This window comes from Ovis aries, chromosome 12, assembly GCF_016772045.2.
Source record: "Ovis aries strain OAR_USU_Benz2616 breed Rambouillet chromosome 12, ARS-UI_Ramb_v3.0, whole genome shotgun sequence".
Taxonomy (NCBI): Eukaryota; Metazoa; Chordata; class Mammalia; order Artiodactyla; family Bovidae; genus Ovis; species Ovis aries.
Genome location: NC_056065.1, coordinates 20,315,358 through 20,335,230, shown reverse-complemented (window position 1 = coordinate 20,335,230; position 19,873 = coordinate 20,315,358). Strand labels below are relative to the sequence as shown.

General features: G+C 35.6%; 1 protein-coding gene across 4 annotated transcripts in view; it reads left to right on the top strand.

The window, feature by feature from the left end:
• Positions 1–19,873, top strand: part of GPATCH2 (G-patch domain containing 2) — a 201,487-nt gene that overhangs the window by 14,626 nt on the left and 166,988 nt on the right. For 3 of the 4 annotated variants that reach the window (XM_042257084.1, XM_060396031.1, XM_004013599.5), the window contains exons 3-5: positions 4,864–4,925; positions 7,995–8,177; positions 8,623–8,702. In XM_042257084.1, the coding sequence (XP_042113018.1) occupies positions 4,864–4,925; positions 7,995–8,177; positions 8,623–8,702 (325 nt within the window). Of the gene's footprint in view, positions 1–4,863; positions 4,926–7,994; positions 8,178–8,622; positions 8,703–8,829; positions 10,873–19,873 lie in introns of those variants that run through there. The other variant, XM_004013598.6, reaches the window with a different exon arrangement.

Sequence of the window (19,873 nt, the reverse complement as noted above, 5' to 3'; positions counted from 1 at the left end):
GAATGTACCTTTTATTAAAGGTGGTTTGCTATTTATGTAATTTTTCTAAGGAACTAAAAATTACTTAAATGTTTTAAGATTGTGAAAACTTTATCTTACCTGCATTTCTTCCCAAAAAGTTGTCATTTTCTACTGGAATGAGAATTATTTGTATGCTGGTATTGGACCATTATGGCTGAGGACCATCCAGCTTGACTTGAAAGTAATTATCTTGCTCAGTTGCTGGGAAAGAGGATATATGGCATTTGAGGTAAATCCTCAATCCTGGATTATTCCCAGGTTACCTGCTTTCTAGATTGATTGTGGAAGCCCCTCCTTTTATTGATGTCTGCCTTTTATTGACAGTATGCCCTGAACTAGAAATGAGATGAAACTCTTTTATTTCTTTTCATTGTAAAAAGTATCTGAGTATTAGGTTGTAATCAGGCTACCCAGCAGTTGTCAGTCTAACTACGAGTTTCAAAAAAGGATATTTTCACTCCTGAGTAAATTATTATTTTTTCCTTGTATTTTAAACTTACTCATACAACTATTTCTTATGGTCACTTAAGAATTAGGTGTATGTTCCTTCTGTGGGAAGATTTATAGATAAGAATGGAAAACTTTTCTCTGTGTGTGTGATTTAGGCTTCCCTGGTGGCTCAGATGGTAAAGAATCTGCCTGCAGTGCCGGAGACTTGGGTTTGATCTCAGTTGGAAAGATCCCCTGGAGAAGGAAATGGGCAACCCACTCCAGTATTCTTGCCTGGGAAATCTCATAAACAGAGGACCCTGGTAGGCTACAGTCCTTGGGGTTGCAAATGACTTAACACACATTTGAATAACTACTGGGTACTGTTCACTCATCCCAAGACAAACCTGATTGTCTCCAGCCTCCTAATCTGGGATAGCCACACGAGCACATGGTGATAAAGAAGCGTGCTAAGCAGAAGGTACTGGTGATTGGAAGCCTCGTTCAGATATTGGAGGATTTAAGGCAGCTCATCCCAGGTAGACAGAATAGCTCATCCGGAGGCGTGGGCTGTGAGGCAAGTGTAATGTATATGAGCAAGTGTATATAGTTCCTTCTTACTCCAGTAGGGAGTGGAATCAGAGGCTATAGCAATAAGTGTGCTTTGGAGGCCTGTGAGCTCTGGTAGTTTGCATTTCGTCATATAAGTAATGAAAAATCAGTGAGGAATTTTAGCATAATTAGATTTACATTTGATCAAGATCCCTGATCTTGACCACAGTGTCTTGTTTGGTTTTGGCTGACCTTCAGACCATCCGTAAGAGGATGGTGATGTGCTCAGTCACTCAGTCGTGTCTGACTCTGCGAACCCATGGAATTAGCCCACCAGGCTCCTCTGTCCATGGGATTCTCCAGGCAAGAATACTGGGGTGGGTTGCCTTGCTCTTCTCCATGGGATCTTCCCAACCCAGGGATTGAACCCAGGTCTCCCGCATTGCAGGCAGATTCTTGACCATCTGAGCCACCAGGGAAAACCATGGTGATGATAGCAGAGGAATAAAACTGTGGGAGCAATTTTAGAGTTGGAATCAGTGGAAGGTTGGCTGACTGTACTTTGGGGCAGATCAATGAGAAAGAGAACTCTCAGATGATGCTCAGGTTATCAAGAATGGAAAATATAGGCAATGAGCAGACTGGGACAGGATTTTAGAGTTGGTGTACATGTATTAATTCAAGAAGCGTTCATAAGTCTGTTCTCTAAATACTGTGCTATAAAAGTCATACTAAAAAAAAAGGTGGGAAGAGGTATCTTTGGAAATGAGCCATAATGACTACCAGCTGTTGAAAATGAAAAATGCCTTCTACTGAGGTTCTTTTTCTGATTTGTTAAGCACACTAACAGCCACGTGATGTGAACACTACTAAATATCAGGTGGATGAAATGTAAATAAGAAAACGTGTTGTTGAAAACCCAGGGAAAAACATCCCAAAGCAGGACAAGGATCGTTAAGGACTAATTGGTGGTCTTAGGGAATTCCGATTTTCTTATATGTTTAAGAAGAGCTCCAGGCCGAGAATAAAGAGACAGGGATACTGCTTAGAGAAAGAACATAAGGATCAGAGATGGGATGGAAAGAATCTAGGTGAAGGCCTATCCATGGAAAGCCTTGAAACCTGCATTTAATCCAGTGAATGTGAGGAAGTAATTTAAGAATTTTAGTAGAATACTTTCTGTTTTACATAGACATGTACATACACGTACATATATGTACCAGTGTGTTTTATAAACTTACTTTAGACCAGGTCTAGATTTACGGAAGGGTTGCAGAGAGAGTACAGAAAGTGTAGTCTGTATACCCTGTGCCCTCGCATCCCACGCCCAGTTTCTCCTGTTGTTGGTGTCATCCGTTTACTTTGATATTAATGCATTTGTCAGAACTAATGAGCCCATGTTGACATATTATCGAAAGTCAGTACTTTATTAGAATTTCTTTGGTTTTTATTTACTGCCCTTTTTCTGCTCCAGGATTCTGTCCAGGATATTATAATATTAGTCAACCAGTTGTGCTTTGAAAAGATGTGCCTGGCTATCTGTAGGATAGACTAGAGGGGCTAAATCTGAATTTAGAGAGATTGGAAAACCATTGTACAAAAAGAAAAGCATATCGGTTCACACTCCTTTATCTGTAAATCTAAATTCGGAAAGCTGTGAAAAACTAATGAGTTTGTGGCCAGAGCTAACTTGACCTGTATTTAATGTGGATAGTCCTTCATTTAATTGAAAAATATATTAGTACATTTGATTACGAAGTGCTATCCCAGATCTGTTAGGCATTTTAGAATGAACCTTTCTAAAAGTGTAAAAAGTATGAATTTTGAATAATTTTGCCTCGAGGGTTTCAGAAAAAGAATTTAACCCAAGGTATGTACGATAAGATCCTTTATAAGTATTTGTATTGATGGGGGAAGACAAGAAAGCACTACTCAGTCACAGAAGAAAAACAAATCTATAGTAACTTGAACAACTAAATAGCAGAAGGATAATGTTTCTGAAGTGTTTTTAATACTCTAATATCACTATGTATAGAAGAACATACCTGATTGTAAACAAGAAAATAAGTATGGATGTGATGCTTTTAGAAAGTATTTGTTTCATTAACACATGTGCGATATAGTTTCATACATTCACTTAATTTGAAGAAAGTTAAAGAAAAAGGCAGAGAAGACAATGGCACGCCATTCCAGTACTCTTGCCTGGAAAATCCCATGGACGGAGGAGCCTGCTGGGCTGCAGTCCATGGGGTCGCTAAGAGTCAGACATGACTGAGCGACTTTACTTTCACTTTTCACTTTCATGCATTGGAGAAGGAAATGGCAACCCACTCCAGTGTTCTTGCCTGGAGAATCCCAGGGATGGGGAGCCTGGCGGGCTGCCATCTATGGGGTCGCACAGAGTCAGACACGACTGAAGTGACTTAGCAGCAGCAGCAGCAGCAAAGAAAAAAGTACTAAATCAGAGGTCCTTAGAAGAATATGCCGCCTAAATTCTTAACCTTTTTGTTCATATTTATTTTTTAAAAAATCAAACAAAAACTGAAATATTTTATATTCAGAATTTAGAATTTCACTTGTAATTTTAATCCTGAACTCTCAATTGAAATATTTTAAAACAGATTAAGATGATTTTTTTAACTAAGATTACAGAGTTCTTCCTGTTGATGAAAAGACATTATAATTTAAAAAGCACTTGGGGTGAATTCCTGATTGGTTAGAATTAAAAATTACAGTAAAAAGAGAGTACATGAGAATTTAAGAACACCAATCAATATTCTTTAAAGACTAAACCCCTTATCATCTGACCTTGTCCTTGTGATTTTTTTAAAACTAAGTAGATTCTCATATTGGAGAAGGCAATGGCACCCCACTCCAATACTCTTGCCTGGAAAATCCCATGAACGGAGGAGCCTAGTAGGCTGCAGTCCATGGGGTCTCTAAGACTCGGCCACGACTGAGTGACTTCCTCTTTCACTTTTCACTTTCCTGCATTGGAGAAGGAAGTGGCAACTCACTCCAGCATTCTTGCCTGGAGAATCCCAGGGACGGGGGAGCCTGGTGGGCTTCCATCTGTGGGGTCGCACAGAGTCGGACATGGCTGAAGTTACTTAGTAGCAGCAGCAGATTCTCATATAAGCATTGTTTAATTCATGTCAGTGGAGTATTTCCTAATTTTTCATTTATATGTTAAGTTTGACTCTATCATACGCTCCAACTCTGTTGAAGTAATGAGAACCTGTTATTTTTTTATTCTTCCTCCTTAATAATTGTCAGTATTCATTTTCTCTTCACAAAGACCTTAGCTTTGATTTAATGGATTGTTACCATTGTAAACTTTTTTCCTCCTTGCCAAATAATAGAGTTGTTGGGAATTCCTAAGTAATGTCTTTCAGGAATATTTGCAAATGTGGTTATGAAAAGTAATTCCATTCCAGGCCCTTGTGTTTATTTCATGTACTGAAGAAAGGCTGAGCTTGCTTTTGACTGAGACTTCCCCATTTTATTGAGCAGTGTTGTTCAGGGCTCAAAGCTGAATTGTGTGGAATAAGAAAGGAGCAGTAAGCATTTGATGAAAGCAGATAATAAAATGCATCAATTGTGTCAGCACCTCATAGCAGTCACATCTGGCTTGCTGTCAGAGTCCCATTAGATTCCTGTGGTTTTATGTGCCAAAAATAATATGCTCTGTAGTTAATGGAACTGGGATGTTTGCAGTTTGATTAAAAAAAATCATCTTATTTTCTTGCAGATCTTTGTCAAGCTTAAGTTCCATCTCTGAGCTGCCATGTCTCTTTAAAATTTGATGACTGAGAGATCAATTGTTCTTTTGATCTGTTTTTTTCTTTTCCCTTATTTTAGTGATTCCAGCAGTCTCAGCAGCACTGATGCTGGTTTGTTTACCAATGATGAGGGAAGACAAGGTACCGAAATGCTTTTTTTTTCTTCCTTTGGGAAAAACGCCTTTATTTTAAAGTTATGCTTATTACTAGTTATTTCATAAGTTGATGACTTCAATCCATTTACCTTTGTGCAATCCACACACTACTTAGTGGACTGGGGATTTAGTTCCTTTCCATGCTATGTCTTCATAACCTAAAGTAATTGATTATCTCCAAAAGCTAGTCTGGGGAGCTAATAATGTTAAGGAAGGATTATCTTCCTTGAGAAAGCTTTACATACCTCAGTCTTTTCAATTTTGTCTTTTAGCAAGTTCACAAGACCCTGGTTCTCATTCTCCACCTGATTCCATATGTATTTGATTATGTTTAAGCATTAATAAAAGTGGATTTGCAAGTCATTTTTCATTTTTATTCAGCTGTGACATTTATTCATCCTATCCAGTTTGTAAGTAATTAGACCATTTTCATGAATTCAGTATTGTACACTGTTAAACAGTAGTTTTGCAAGTTACATCTTTCCCATCTTTGAAATTTCCTGAAGTTTTTCATACTTCAACATGGCATTATTTTGAAACCACCTGCTCTGGTAAAAATTATGAAAACCTTAATAAGGGAACAGGAGACTTACATACCAATCCAGGTGTTTTCTTCCTTTCTGCAGATCTTTAGAGGAAAGCATTAATGTCTAAGGGGGGAAAATCCCACAAAATTTATTTTTTTAAAGTCTAAATAGTTTAATGATGTTATGAAACAAAGAATAAAATAAGAAATGCCCCATAGTCTTCTTTCTTAGTCTTTTCCTCCTCTTGGCAATACAGATTAAGTAAATTAAATTATTACTCCTTTCTGCTTACTTATAAGCCATTTGTCCCTGATAAGTAGATACATAACTGTTTTCAAGAGCATAGACTTCGCAGAATCATATTAGAACCTTAGGGCTGACAGTAAGCTTCACTACCTCAATATACATGAATTTTTGTTAAAATACCTATGTCTACTCGAAGTTATATTATACACATTGGTTTTGGCAATGAAATGAAATGGGAAAACTTTTTTTAAAAGGACTCTGACAAGCCTCTCAGTCTTTGAGAAGATTGAATGGCTTTGAATAATCTGCTAGAATTTATTGTGAGCCTCCTATGTTTCACATTACTAAGTGTGTGGTGTTTTTTTTTTTTTTTACATTTATTTTACTTTAAGTTCTTATTTTATTCTGAAAACAACCCTACAAGGTCCCCTCCCCACTTCTTTTGCTTTTAGACAATGAAACGCAGCCTAATAGATCTGAAGTAATTTTCCCAGTGTCACAAAACTGTGGGATTCTGTTTGGTCTCTCTGATTTTAGAATCCAAGTTCTTAATCTCTAGCTATTTGATTTCTTTATTAAGAACAAAGTGCATCACATCAAAAATAAGATAACCCCATTTTTCTATGACAATGTTGTCTAATTGGAATTAAGATTTAGGGCAGATGGTTTTAAGTGATGCCCTTTCATTTGTTACGTTTTCACCTGATCTGTGAACTTTTAGTATAAATCTCAATGAAAGTACCAATGTATATGTGCTTTGGATTGTGCTTGCTTTTTAAAAAATATTTTCTATGAAATCCTCAATTGAAATAAACAGGTGACTTTGATTTCCCAAGTTTTTAATATTTTTCACTACTTCATAATTTGAAATACAGCATTTCCCATAAAATCATTTTCAATGAAAGTTTAAGGGCATTTTTATGTTTAAAAACAGTTGTAGTGAGAGCTTTTGGAAATCAGAAATGTTCTGTAAAGGGAAAAATTTTACAGCAGTTACGATGACCCTCTTAGGATCTTAGGAATGAGTAGCTTTTCTAAGAATCATGAAGACTAATGAATCTCAGATCTTATTCAAAGTGCTATTTGTCTCTTATTTTTAAAACCATCTGCTTTCTCTCTCTTTTTTCTTTTTTTGACTGCTTATACATCTTTTTATTATTTCTTTGAAAAAAATCACAAAATGCTGCCCAACTGACACAGAGGGCATATTTTTCATGCTGAATTTTAAATTGATTATTACTCCATGATTACACTCAAGGGTGTTCCCAAAAGTCAGACTTACTATGAATAGTGTTCTGTTTTAAAAATACTTTGCTTGTAGTAGTTCAGTGTAGTTTCTCTGTGAACTCTGTGGTGTTGTCACTTTTCATTTAAAATCAACTTCTTCACAACTACTTCCTAATGAACGTAATCAGATTAATTTCATTTAGTCACATCTGTTCATGATTGTTTCCCCTTTTACACTCCATACAAATCATGAAATTAAGCTAATTATATACCATTATCAGCTGCAAAGAACAGGTTCTACAATTTTAATACCTTTTAATTCCTGGCAGGAGATTAAGACTTGTTTTTCCTTAATATGGAAAGAGTAGTAACTTAAATGGATTTCCCTACAGTTTTTGCCAAAGAATTAACCAGTGTATTATTGTTTTCACATTTTTAAACTGGTTCTGAAACATAATGTTTTATGTTCTTGATGGAAATTCTTATTATAATGTTAAAGAAATGTTTAAGTGAAATTGTCATACAGAATAAAAAGTCTTCTTTATATAGATGATTGCCAGATGAAATACAGGATCCTCAGTTAAATTTGAATTTTGGATAAGTAATTATTTTTCAGTATAAGTATGCCCCATTTTGTATTTGGGCTTTTTTCCTGTGGCTCAGTGGTAAAGAATCTGTCTGCCAATCTGCCTGCCAGTCAAGACACAAGAGTTCAATTCCTGGGTCAGTAAGATCCCCTGGAGGAGGGCCAGGTAACCCACTCCATTATTCTTGCCTGGAGAATCCTATGGACAGAGGAGCTTGGCAGGCTACAGTCTATGGGGTTACAAAGAGTTGGACACGACTTGAGTGACCGAGCACAGTTTGTATTTGGACATATATTAAAAATTTTATGCAACCACTATATATTTATAGTAAAAATAAATATTTTTCAGAGCCATTTATCTGAAATTCTGGTTTAGTTACTGTCTCTTATTTTTTAAATCTAAATCTGACAACTCTGTTTCTTGGGATGATAAAACTGAATCTTTGGGGGATTTCTTGTATTTGCACAGGTGATGATGAGCAGAGCGACTGGTTCTACGAAAAGGAATCAGGGGGAGCTTGTGGCATCACTGGAGTCATTCCATGGTGGGAAAAGGAAGATCCTACTGATCTAGACAAAAACTTACCCGATCCCGTCTTTGAAAGTATCCTAACGGGTTCTTTCCCCCTTATGTCACATCCGGGAAGAAGAGGTCAGTAGCACTGCCTGACTGGTGGAGAAGGAGGGGGTCTGTAGTCAGCTAGGAATAGTCACGACAGAGGAGATGCCAAATAGAAGTGAGAGACTAGACCCAAGATGCTTCGAAGAAACATGGTAACCAGTAATTCAGCTCCCAGACTTAACTTGCTTTCTTGCTAGGCCCATGATAAAAATGTTGAAATGATAGATAAATTGGGAGGAAAGAGAAGCCCTGGATAGTACTCTTGACAGTTAAGTAATTGATTGTCATGTACCGGCTACCTTAGAACCCTACTAGGCATTGCTTTGGATCTTTTTAAGTGTGAATTTCACATTTTCCTCACTACTGTTCAATATATTTCCCCCTCCAACGGACTCTGATTTCTGAATTGATAGGATCTTATTCTCTGTTCCAGTAATCATAGACTCTCCTTCACCTGAGGACTTTGATTTTCTAGGTTTCCAAGCCAGACTGAGTCGCCTTCATGGAATGCCTTCCAAGAATATTAAAAAATCGGGAGGGACCCCACCTTCAATGGTAGGCATGCTTTCTTGTTTATTTGTCATGTTTGGAAATGTATCCATTTCTGTGGAATAAAAAGCCACATCCTCATCCTTTATTCATATTCTAATGTTATACTTAAAAATAATCCATTTTTTTGTAGGCTACAAACTGGACCAGTGAGATTCCCCTATAAACCAAATCTTCTAATGCTAATACATTAGTTACGTTTTGAACATCTGGGGAATGACTTTCGAGGGAACCTGGCTCCTGTCCTCTTCCCCTGGAGGAATATCACTGAAGTGAGAGCCTCTTTCATGAAAGGATGGGGCTGTTTTTGCTGGAGGACTGGTATTCTTCCTTTAGTCAGAAGTGAACCTGATGGGCGAGGCTCTTAGGGATCTAGGTTGGCCCAGGGTGGGTAGAAACTACTGTAAATTTTATATATTTTTCTCTTTTATGATTTTTTTTTACATTGAAACCATATGTGTATCACTTGCTTTGCCAAATTGCTCAAAGCTAGAGAATTAAAAACTTCCAGATTTCACATCAGTATTCCTTTATGTTTATATTGTGACTGGATAAGAACTCATTTTTACATATATGACTGTTGTAATTTAAAAACATGATGCGTTGACGTTTATGGTTCATTTTTAGAGAAATCGTACACAGCCAACATTATTTAAAGTATTTGAATTTTACTCAGGGTATTATAATAAGGGCTAAGATGAGTCATAGGTAAGGGTGATAATCTACTAGAGTTTGTATTTTGTTCACGTTTGCTTTCTACTTGGATAATCTGCTCTGTATTGAAAAACCATTGTATTTTATAGTATAGTTTTTATTGTACTTGGAAAAAAATCATCTTTAGTTTTAAACTAGTCACGGTGATACCTATTCTGTGCTAGTGGAATCATTTACTCTTACCTTTTAAACTATCTCCTCTGTCTGATACCTGAAACCAGTTAAAATGATCATTTTGGCTTAGACCATTTTGAAATCATGTGAAAGCTGGTATTGCAACAATACTGTATGACTGAATCATATTGTCATGTTTAAAAGTGAGACCTGCTTACACATCCTTAGAATGGAAAATGTGTGTGTCACTGTGAGCGTCAAAGATACTTGCTTGCTCTCATTTTTACCAAGCAGAAGGGAAAATGTAACATTTCTATTGATGGTGTAGACACTATACTACATTCAGACCATTTGAGTTCTTCAGAATGGTTATATTGAAATGATTACTATTTTTATTAATTTCCAATAACTGATGAAAATTGTGATTCAACACATGTATTTTTATATTATTGTATAGATTCATTGTTAATTCAGCATTTAATGGCTAATTTAAATATGACCATTGGAAAAGAAACTTGAAGTTGACATTTTCTTTCCCTAAAGTTGTTATAGCCTGAAAGAGTCCAGCAAATGTATCAAGCAAGAATATGTGATATCTTTTAGATTACTTGTTTAAACCAGAGAGATTAAAAGTGATAAAGTGCGACTTTGAGTCTCTTTACCTTTGCATATTTAAAGCGATATTTTAAAGGTACAATAATGTGGTATTTGGTCATTGTAAGTAAGCGTTTTTGTGCTCTGTCCTTTGTAGTGAACTTCGTGATTTTTTTTTTCCCCTGAATTATACAAATGCTTTTATTTTATTTTGTATAATGACTGTCACTTAGATCTGAATAAGTCACTTTAAAACCTTGGCCTATGAACTTTGCCTTACCAATCATGAATCTAGATGAATGCTCTCTAGTTCTTGGTTCAGTTTTACCTATTTTTATATTTGGTTCACCGCTTGCTTGAGCATAGCTGGGATTTGTAGCCCATTTTCTAGGCTTATTGCAATCTCACTGTGGTATTTTATAGAAGCTATTACAACTGATAGGTTAGCTTCATGGTATTGATGATACATGGCTTAACCATAGTAAAAGCTGCCTTTCGTCTCTCAATTGTAAAAAGGTGATTAAGTTACACTTGGTGGAGATATACGATATACGTGTGTTTATCATGAAACTAGTGCATTAGGCCATAAACTGTTTTCCTGGTCCATGTTTTTTGTATTCAGAATTTTGTTGAAGACAATGAGCTCCTTCCAGTTTTCTTTCTTTCAATTCTGAATTGTCCTTGTTTGGATTTTTAAGTACTGTAATCTTTTTTTTTTTTTTTTTTCAATAAAATATCTGACTTGGGCAAGAAAGGTAAGAGTTCCAATTTGTGCTGATATTTTTAAATTTCTATGCTAAGTTTTCTTCTGTTGTTGTTGCTTGTACTGTCCATATTACGTGTAATGAGCTAGTGTTAAAAATCATTACCTTACAAAACAGTCATCTTTAAACCGTAGCCATAACATCTGGTAGTGAGAAATGAAATTTGATTGCTTAGACTTTCACTTGGAAAGCCAGATTGCCTTACAGAGAATTGAGTTTCCTGAGCAAAGTTAGACACATGTAGCTGCAAACCCATTAAATGGAATGGCAGCAAGGAGTTTCTTAAACAGATGGGTGATGACTACACAAATATAAGGTTGTTCTCTGAGAGAAATGACAGAAGAAGAATCTCTACAGAAACATTAATGTAAACATTTCTGGAGAAAAACTTCCAATCAGATTCTGTTACTGAATTAGTGAATGCTGAAGACCTGCTCCTCAGGTAAACCGCAGGGTTAGGTTCCTGTGCACTTAGGTCATGACATCATGCAGTCGATACACAACCTTGTATGTATATTTGTGTTTTAAAACACCTTACTTGATATATATTGTTGATCTGTTAACATTGAACTCATGACCAACAGGCCTTTATCAGTCATGCCTGAGCAAAGCTTATCTAATACGTGTATTTTCTCCATAAGGCACGTGAGCGCCTTCTTGTGCTTAGGAACAGTAGACAGCACTGCAGCGGTATGGCTGGAGACCACTTAAGATAGGGAATCACCAAAAAGAGCACAGAAAGGTGGAAAATGTGCCACTAAGTAAACCACAAAGAGGACACTTGTTGACAGGTTAGAGCTGAAACAAGAAAGCAGATTGTTGCCTTACTTGCCTCAGTGGGGTATGCACTTGTGCCTCAGATGATTCACATTTTTTTCACTGCTTTACTCATGCCTGTGAATGACCATGAAAGCACCCTGTAATTGTTGACTTAGGGGTAACAAATAAATTTTAGTGAATACGCACATTTGCCTATGTAGGACCTATAATTAAATAGGAATGAGGATCGACTCTAGATGGTTTTGTAGAAGAGCAGAGTGGTACTGCCTAATAGAAAGTTTACAGGCTTTGAAATCAGATGTTGGTAAATCCCCACCCATTTCTTCTTTTTGCTTATAATTACAATTTGAATCTCATTTTCTGTTAAAGAGAAACAGAAGTGTTATTAGGATTAAATGAGATTATGTTCCCATAATGGGCCCAGCACCATCTCTGTTACAGAGTATTTATGAAATGAATGATCATCACACTTATTAGATATATGAAACATAGAAGCTCATGATGTAGAGAACATTTGTATCATAGGTTCAAGTACAGAATTTTAGACTTTAAAACTTAACCTGTTCATATTTTAGATATAATATCCCTTCCTATTTAATATTTAAAATGCTTTAGATTACAGCCTTTTTATGTTTCTTTTATGCCTGATTCATATTTGAGCCAGTCTTTGTCTTTAATGTGGTCTGTGCAGAATGATTTTGAATGAATTTTAGATTGACAGACACTGCATTAAATCTTAAAACTCAACTGCAAACTAAAAAGATTGTTTTAAGCTTCTTTTCTCCATTCCCCCCTTCTTCCTACCACAATTATTAAGCTATTAATATTTATTTGTAGAAAGACCAGTACTGGTCAGGAGATTTTGGTCCAGAGTTATCTGATTCTTAAAAGTAATTTTGTCCATGTGCATGAAGGGAATCCAGACAAAGTCCGGAGAATTTAATGCTGAGAGAAATTAACTGTTGCTGTCTTCTGTTCGAATAAGGCACTAATTTATTGGAGCCTAGCTCACCAGCCTCTTATATTCACCTCTTTTAGGAGAATTACGCAGATAATAATTAATTCCAAGGACTACCCTGTGGCCGTTATCCAAGAGATTCAGCTTGAATTTCTTGTATTTTCAGAATTTGTGCATCAAGTATAATTCGGAATAATAATCTTGAGAATTATGATCCATCCCAGAATCAGTTTTGGGATACCACTGTACTTGCAGAGTGAATCTGATTAACTTGAGCTAAGCATAGCATTTAAGTTAGATAGCATGTGCTATCCCTAAGCATCGTAATTAATCAGTGTGTTATGCAGGTGAGAGATCTTTATCTTCTTTTTTTGAAAAGGGATGGTCTTTCTACAATGTTACATTTATCTAAATTAGCATTCAAATTGAGTAGTCTGTTGAAAGATCAGAAAATAAATGGCTCCATTTAAAACACAGTACCCGAAATCCAACATAAATATTACATAAAGAATTGTACATAAGGGTTCTATCTTAAGATTTTATAATTATTTCAGTCCATTTTTTGTATGGTTGTAAAAAGAAAAAGTGTGATGGTAGTGGTGGTTATTCTGTCAAAATGAATCTGATTTTACTGACTTTATTTAGTATACATTGATCAAGTTTAAATATTTGAAAAAATGTGAACATCAGTCCTTTATCTAAATTGGCATGCTGTATAAGTAAGCATACTGTTTATAATCAACAATGTAGTAGCTTATACCTCTTCAGACACTTGAGTCAATTCATTCTGTAAGAGAAAAAGAATATTATATTTTTTCTTCATTTATGAAGTCATAGATGACAGGATTTCATGAGTGGCATACTGATAATGTTACTGTAATGATTTACTCTATCTGTCTTACTCAACTATTGTTTTATTGTTTCTTAGGATACTAGAGTAGGAATATTTAGTCTGATTTATAGCCTTTTTTTAACGGGAGGGCCATTTTAAATGGACTTGGTTTAAATAAGGGAACTACATAAACTTTTCTTTTAGCCTAGTCTGAAATTTTATGATAGAAACAGACCTAAAATGATTTTTAAAAACATTCCCAGCATTTGTCCTCAACGGTAATTTGACCATGTGCTAGTTACCTATTTTTTTCAATGGAATTTGATAACAATGCTTACTTATAATCTATGAATTGATACTCATTTGTATCTTTTAAGAATTTTATATTCTTACAGAATATAAAAAGAATATATATTTAGAATTTTTTTATTTAAAATATAAATTATATCATATATATTCTAATCTATCACTATGTATGATAATAATTTAGTTTTTATCTGATCTTGAAGATTTCACCCTAGAAACTGATATTTTTTTCTTAGAATTTCTTTTGAGATAAAGTAAATTTTGTATTATAGAAAAGTGACTGCTTAATAGATATATAACAAATATTTCTTTTACAGAAGACATTTTAACAGTATCTCTTGTTTGAATTAAAATTCTCTATTCTGATGTGATTATTCACAACTTTATATTTCATGTCATGTAAATTTAATATCCATAATTGGTGTTTGAAAATATGAATTTAACAATGTTTATTCTCTTCCATTAAAAGTAGTATTCATATTAGTATTGATATTTACTTTTATTATATTACACTTTACTGGTATATATATATGCATATATATATATATACACATAAATTCAAATAATGCAGATATATGGTAATGCATTCATTCATTCAACAAATATTTGAATGCTTGTTCTGTTCTCCATATTTAATCTTAAAATTCCTTTAGAAAAACTTGCATAAGCATGTGTTCAGTCTTGGTATTTTACTGTTATCAAATGTGACCACTTACACATTTTTCCCCCATATATTTAAAGTACTTATGCCTCCTTCTCCAACAACTTATTACTAGAATTGCCTTGACTTCATGTATTGTTTTTTTGGTTTGTGATGCCTCAGAAGCCTGGAACCTGGCAAAGCAAATGTTAGCAGTGAATGCAAGCACTTAGGATGATGCTTACTATATGCCAGACATTTTCCCACATTCTATTTATTTATTTTAATTCATTTAATTCTAAGAAAATCCCTATAATAGGTTAATGTTTACGATTTACACATTAACTTTTCTGTTAGCAAGCCAAGTTTAATGCAGTCTGGAAGTTTATTCTTTTGTCATGTTACTAATAAATAAAAATAGATTATTCTCATTAAAAAAATCTTCCTTTCTAACAAAATCCTGTTGGAAGTGTGAGTTAGTTTGAAATCCTTGCAGTATTCTGTGCTATCTTGAATAGTGAGTGCCATCAAGGTGTGTGCCGTAGTAAAAGCAATAACTGAGATGTTTTACTGCTTCCAGCAGACGAATCACTGTGGACCCACATCCTCTGTTCTCATCCTTCTCGCTCTTTCTCTGATAGTTTATGATACGTTCTTCTTGATCTTTGCATCATCTGTTTCAGGCCTACTTTCTTGCTTCTGTTTCAGGTTGTTCTCCCTGCTTGCCTTCCACGGTTCCTCAGTATTTCTCCAGCCATAAACAGTGTTCCTAGTAGCTCTCACATTTCTTCCTCAGTTCAACTGTGATAATATCCTTTCTATTCCTCTTATTCCTTTCCTCCCTCTAATGGAGCTTGGCAAAATTCTGGGTAGACTTCACACAGGAGGAATACCTGCAAGTACCAGCTGGATCTCACTAGCCCATTGGAGATGGAATTGGCAGACAGAAAAGTGTGGATGGGCAAGGCGTAAGTTTGAAGCAGCATGGAATATTCAGGAAATTGAATCCAGAGTTGGTAAAGTGCAGGTACTTGTGTTGAGTATGTCATAGACAGGATTTGGTTAGCAAGGTAGACAGGAGTTAGATCATTTCAGACTCTGTGGTCCATGAGAATGCATGTAAACTGATGTAATCTCTGAGGAATTAAGACAATCAGTTTTGTCCTGTTGCATGGGCAGTGGTGTAGAGTGTACACTGTCTGATTACAGGTTACGACTGTATTAGGAGTCTAAAGCTGTCTGCCTGATTTCCCAGTAGGTGGGATCCACAGTAGGCTAACCCCTTTATTTTACCAGACTTGATATTCTAATTGACCTTTGGATAGTATCCATTCATTCAATAAACATTTATGGAGCCTCTACTCTATGCAAGATACTCTTCTAAGCCTTGATTTTATGCTGGTGAACAAGGCAGACAAGGTTCCCTGAAGCTTATATTTTAGTAAGTAAAAATAAACTTGATTGGGGAGGAGGATGAGGAAATAAAAATGGCTGTGAAGAAAAAGATCCCCTGGAGGAACAAATGGCAACCTTCTCCAGTATTCTTGCCTGGGAAATCCTAGCGACAGAGGAGCCTGGTGGGCCACAGTCCATGGAGTTGCAAAGAGCTGGACATGACTTAGTGATTAAACAATAACAATGTAATAGTGAACCACAGGATGTGCAGGTGATTAGAGAGACTATGATTTGCAGGCCGGAGTAAATGTTCAGTTTGGTTAAGTTCAGTCACTCAGTCATGTCTGACTCTTTGCGACCCCATGGACTGCAGCACACCAGGCTTCCCTGTCCATCACCAACTCCCGGAGCTTACTCAAACTCATGTCCATTGAGTGAATGTACACCCTGATCAATTAGTGCCTTTCGTCTTGTTGCTTTTATTAACAATGTGGAAAGAGAAATGGGGGATTCTCACACTTGTTCATTCAGGAAGTTCGGTTATGTCCTAGACATCTCTCCGGATTCCAGTCCAGATTGACCACTGGTTTTAAATGTCACTGAAGGTGGGCCTGCAAGTAGCAAAAGGACACTTTTATTTATAAAGTACAGTATTAATTCTGATGCTTTTGAATATTGGTTTTGTCTTTTTTTACTTAAAATATTTGCAAGTGTCAAATATTCATATAGCATTCTGGTCTTCCTGTTTAGATTAAATCATGATGTTTGGATATGTAATATTTTAATATTATATAGTCATTCTGCTTTTATGGCTAGTTGAATATTATGCAGGGCAACTAATCTTTTTATTATATTTCTAAAGATCATGAAATGCCATGCTTTCTTTTCATTTTCTTTACTTTGGTGCTTGCATACAAATTCAGTTTCAGGTCATTCACATTTATTAATAAAGAAATGGCTTATCTTAAGATTGATTTTTTTTTTTTTAGGAAATTATCTTGGACTTTTTAATGATTCTTCTTAAAAGTATTGGATTGAAAACATTTGAGATTTTTAAAAAATACTTCTTTTAAGAAGTTGCTTAACATTTAAAATTTTTTTCTTCTCTTTTGTATCCTAAAAAGCTTCGCAATATGTTGTAAATGCTCTTTTAAGAAATTAAAACTTCTGATTGGTAACTGTTGGACTCCATAAATGAAGATTAAGGACCCAGTTCCTTGTTGCTCTTTTTCTTTTTTAATGTATGGCATGATTTTTATCGAGAAAAATCTTGCACTAAGATACATGCATAGGTAATATAAATGTATAGTTTACAGAATAACCTAAAAGCAAACCTTATTCTCAACAGCTGCCTTCAGAAACAGAACTTTCTAATTCCTCTGTGTATCTCAAACTTCTAATAGTAAAGATTTGCACATGCATATGTATTCCTAAAATATATGTCAGCTTGTCCTGTTTTAGTTCTTTATGTAAGTTGTATCACATTGATTGTCCTTTTGTGAGATATGTATTTTTAGTGAAGAATAGTTGATTTACGGTATTAGTTTCATGTGTACAGCAAAGCAATTCAATTATATGTGTACATTTTTAAAGGTTATTTTCCACGATAGGTTGTTACAAGATACTTAATGTAGTTTCCTGTGCTATACAGTCTATCCTTGTTTCTTCTCTATTTTATGTATGGTAATTTGTATCTGTTAATTCTGTACTCTCAATTTATCTCCATCACCTCCCTTTTCCCTTTAGTAAACCGTAAGTTTGTTTTCTGTGTCTGTTTTTGTATAGAGATTCGTTTGCATTATTTTTTACATTCCATTCCTTGTTGCTCTTTAGAATTGTGACATTGTCAGAGTTTCCAATTTTTTTTCTTACTTTCCTTTTTTTTTTTGAGTCAAAATCAGGGAAACAGAAATGCTGCAAACACTTCACTTTCTTCAAAGCTTCTCCTCTGGTTTTCTGCCTTTTATGTTGCTGATAGAATTATTTTGATGGTCTATAAAACTCAGTTTTCTAATTTGCCTTCAGATATGTCAAGTATCTAATAGCAGAAAAGTTCAAAATCAATGATGGGTAGAACACTTCCAAATAATATTTAACAAGTGCTTTCTATATTGAAGTCACCTGCAAGTCCTCCAACTGAAGGTCAATTTGAACCACTGAGAATTCACTAAGAAGTCTTAGAAATAAAAGGGGTCCTTATGCTATAGTTAGTGAATGATGGCCAGATATTTTGTACATGTATCCAGTCTCGTTTGGATGCTGACAAACAAGAGATACGTGCCAACAGGTATATATACTTTAAGCCAATAAAACTTGTAAAATTTTTGTTGTTGTTAAATCACAAGTGTCTAAAACATTTACCAGTACCTTAGGAAAGGAATAAACTAAAAGTTTAATGATGTCTGTGTGTACCAAGAAGTGATGACTTACGTCATTCACAGTATAGCATCTTCCTCTTAGAACTTCGTATTTAAACCTGATCTTTGTTTATAACAGTTTACCCTCATAGTAATATTCAGTGGCGTGTACTTTGCCTTTTTGAAGTCCTTCAGATTTTGTATAGGTTTTGAAGTATATAGTATAGATTTTGAAGTGTATAGATCCCTGGGTTGAGAAGATCCCCTGGAGGAGGGCATGGCAGCCCACTCCATTATTCTTGCCTGGAGAATCCCATGGACAGAGGTGCCTGGCAGGTTGCAGTCCATGGGGCTACAAAGGGTCAGACACAACAGAGTAACTAAGCACAGCACACAGAAGCAGTCTAGAAATGTTTCTTTTAAAACTATATAATCCCGAAAATAAACTTATTACTTAGATTTTATGTCATCCCTTTTAATTTACATATATCTTTGATACATTCTTCTAATTTTTTGATCCACAAGAATGTTTTAAAGAAGTATAATATATCATTTATTGGATGAAAAAATAAGTGTATGTTACCTCTGACTCAGGAACTTGATGTCTTGCTTAATTGTGTTTTCAGCTATAGACTTCTTTGTTCATTTCTATGCACATGTAATGAAGGCATGTGGTATCTTCATTGTGGGGAAATAAGATATGTCTTTGTCCCCCAGTAGCTTGCAGTTTGGTTAGTGAAAATTAATTGGGACATGGAGAGAGAGAAAGAAGAGAGACCTCTTTGCTAACCGACACACTGATCCTGTTATTTTTCATTCTTCAATTGCACTCATCCTAAGTTGTTTTTCATTGTTCAATTAATATTTTAGTTTTATGTGTTATCGTTGTTTTCCTCCACTCTTTCCACATCTAGACATGTCTGTATCTCACTCCTTTCCTTATCTATATTTTTAGCCCTTTCTTTCCAGTTTTCATGTGTCAGTGCCCTGTCGTAGTTACTCATAAGCTTACGTTTTGCTAGTACCTTAGTCTCCTAGGTGGTCTTTCTTCCAGTTTTCCTCGCTCTAATCCGTATCACATGGGACTCTATGTAAACATTTTAAAAACATGGGTATACCCTAGCCAAAAAAATAGTTTCTACCCCCTTTATCATCAAAGTCAGGTTTTTTTCCTACTGACTTTCCCTGCTCACCTATGACCCATAGATAACACTTCACCTTTTTCCAGATGGTACTAGGTCATAGCATCCCTGCGTCTCCCTCAACCTGCCCTTACTCAGCCATGTTCATTCTTTCTATACGTTTGCTTACAATACTGCCTCCATCTTCCTACTGTTAAGAGTCATGTTCTGCAAGGAATAGTTCAGGCTCGATACCTTTTCTTCAAAACCTTCTCCAACTCATCACATTTCAAAGATCACTACATCTTCTGAAACGCCGTTCTTTCATTCATTCATGGGTGACCTTTCTATTTTACACCGTTACTCATCTTCACGGGGCTTCCCTAGCGACTCATTGGTAAAGAATCTGCCTGCCAATGTAGGAGATGCAGGAGACACAGACTGTATTCTTGCCTAGAAAATTCCATGGCTACAGTTCGTGAGGTTGCAGCGTCAGCCACAATTTTGCAGCTAAACAATTCATCTTCTTAGGTTTGCATTGTATCCTCAAGCACATAGCACCCCAGTGACAGGAGTTCAGCTCCTAGCCCACAATATGCGCT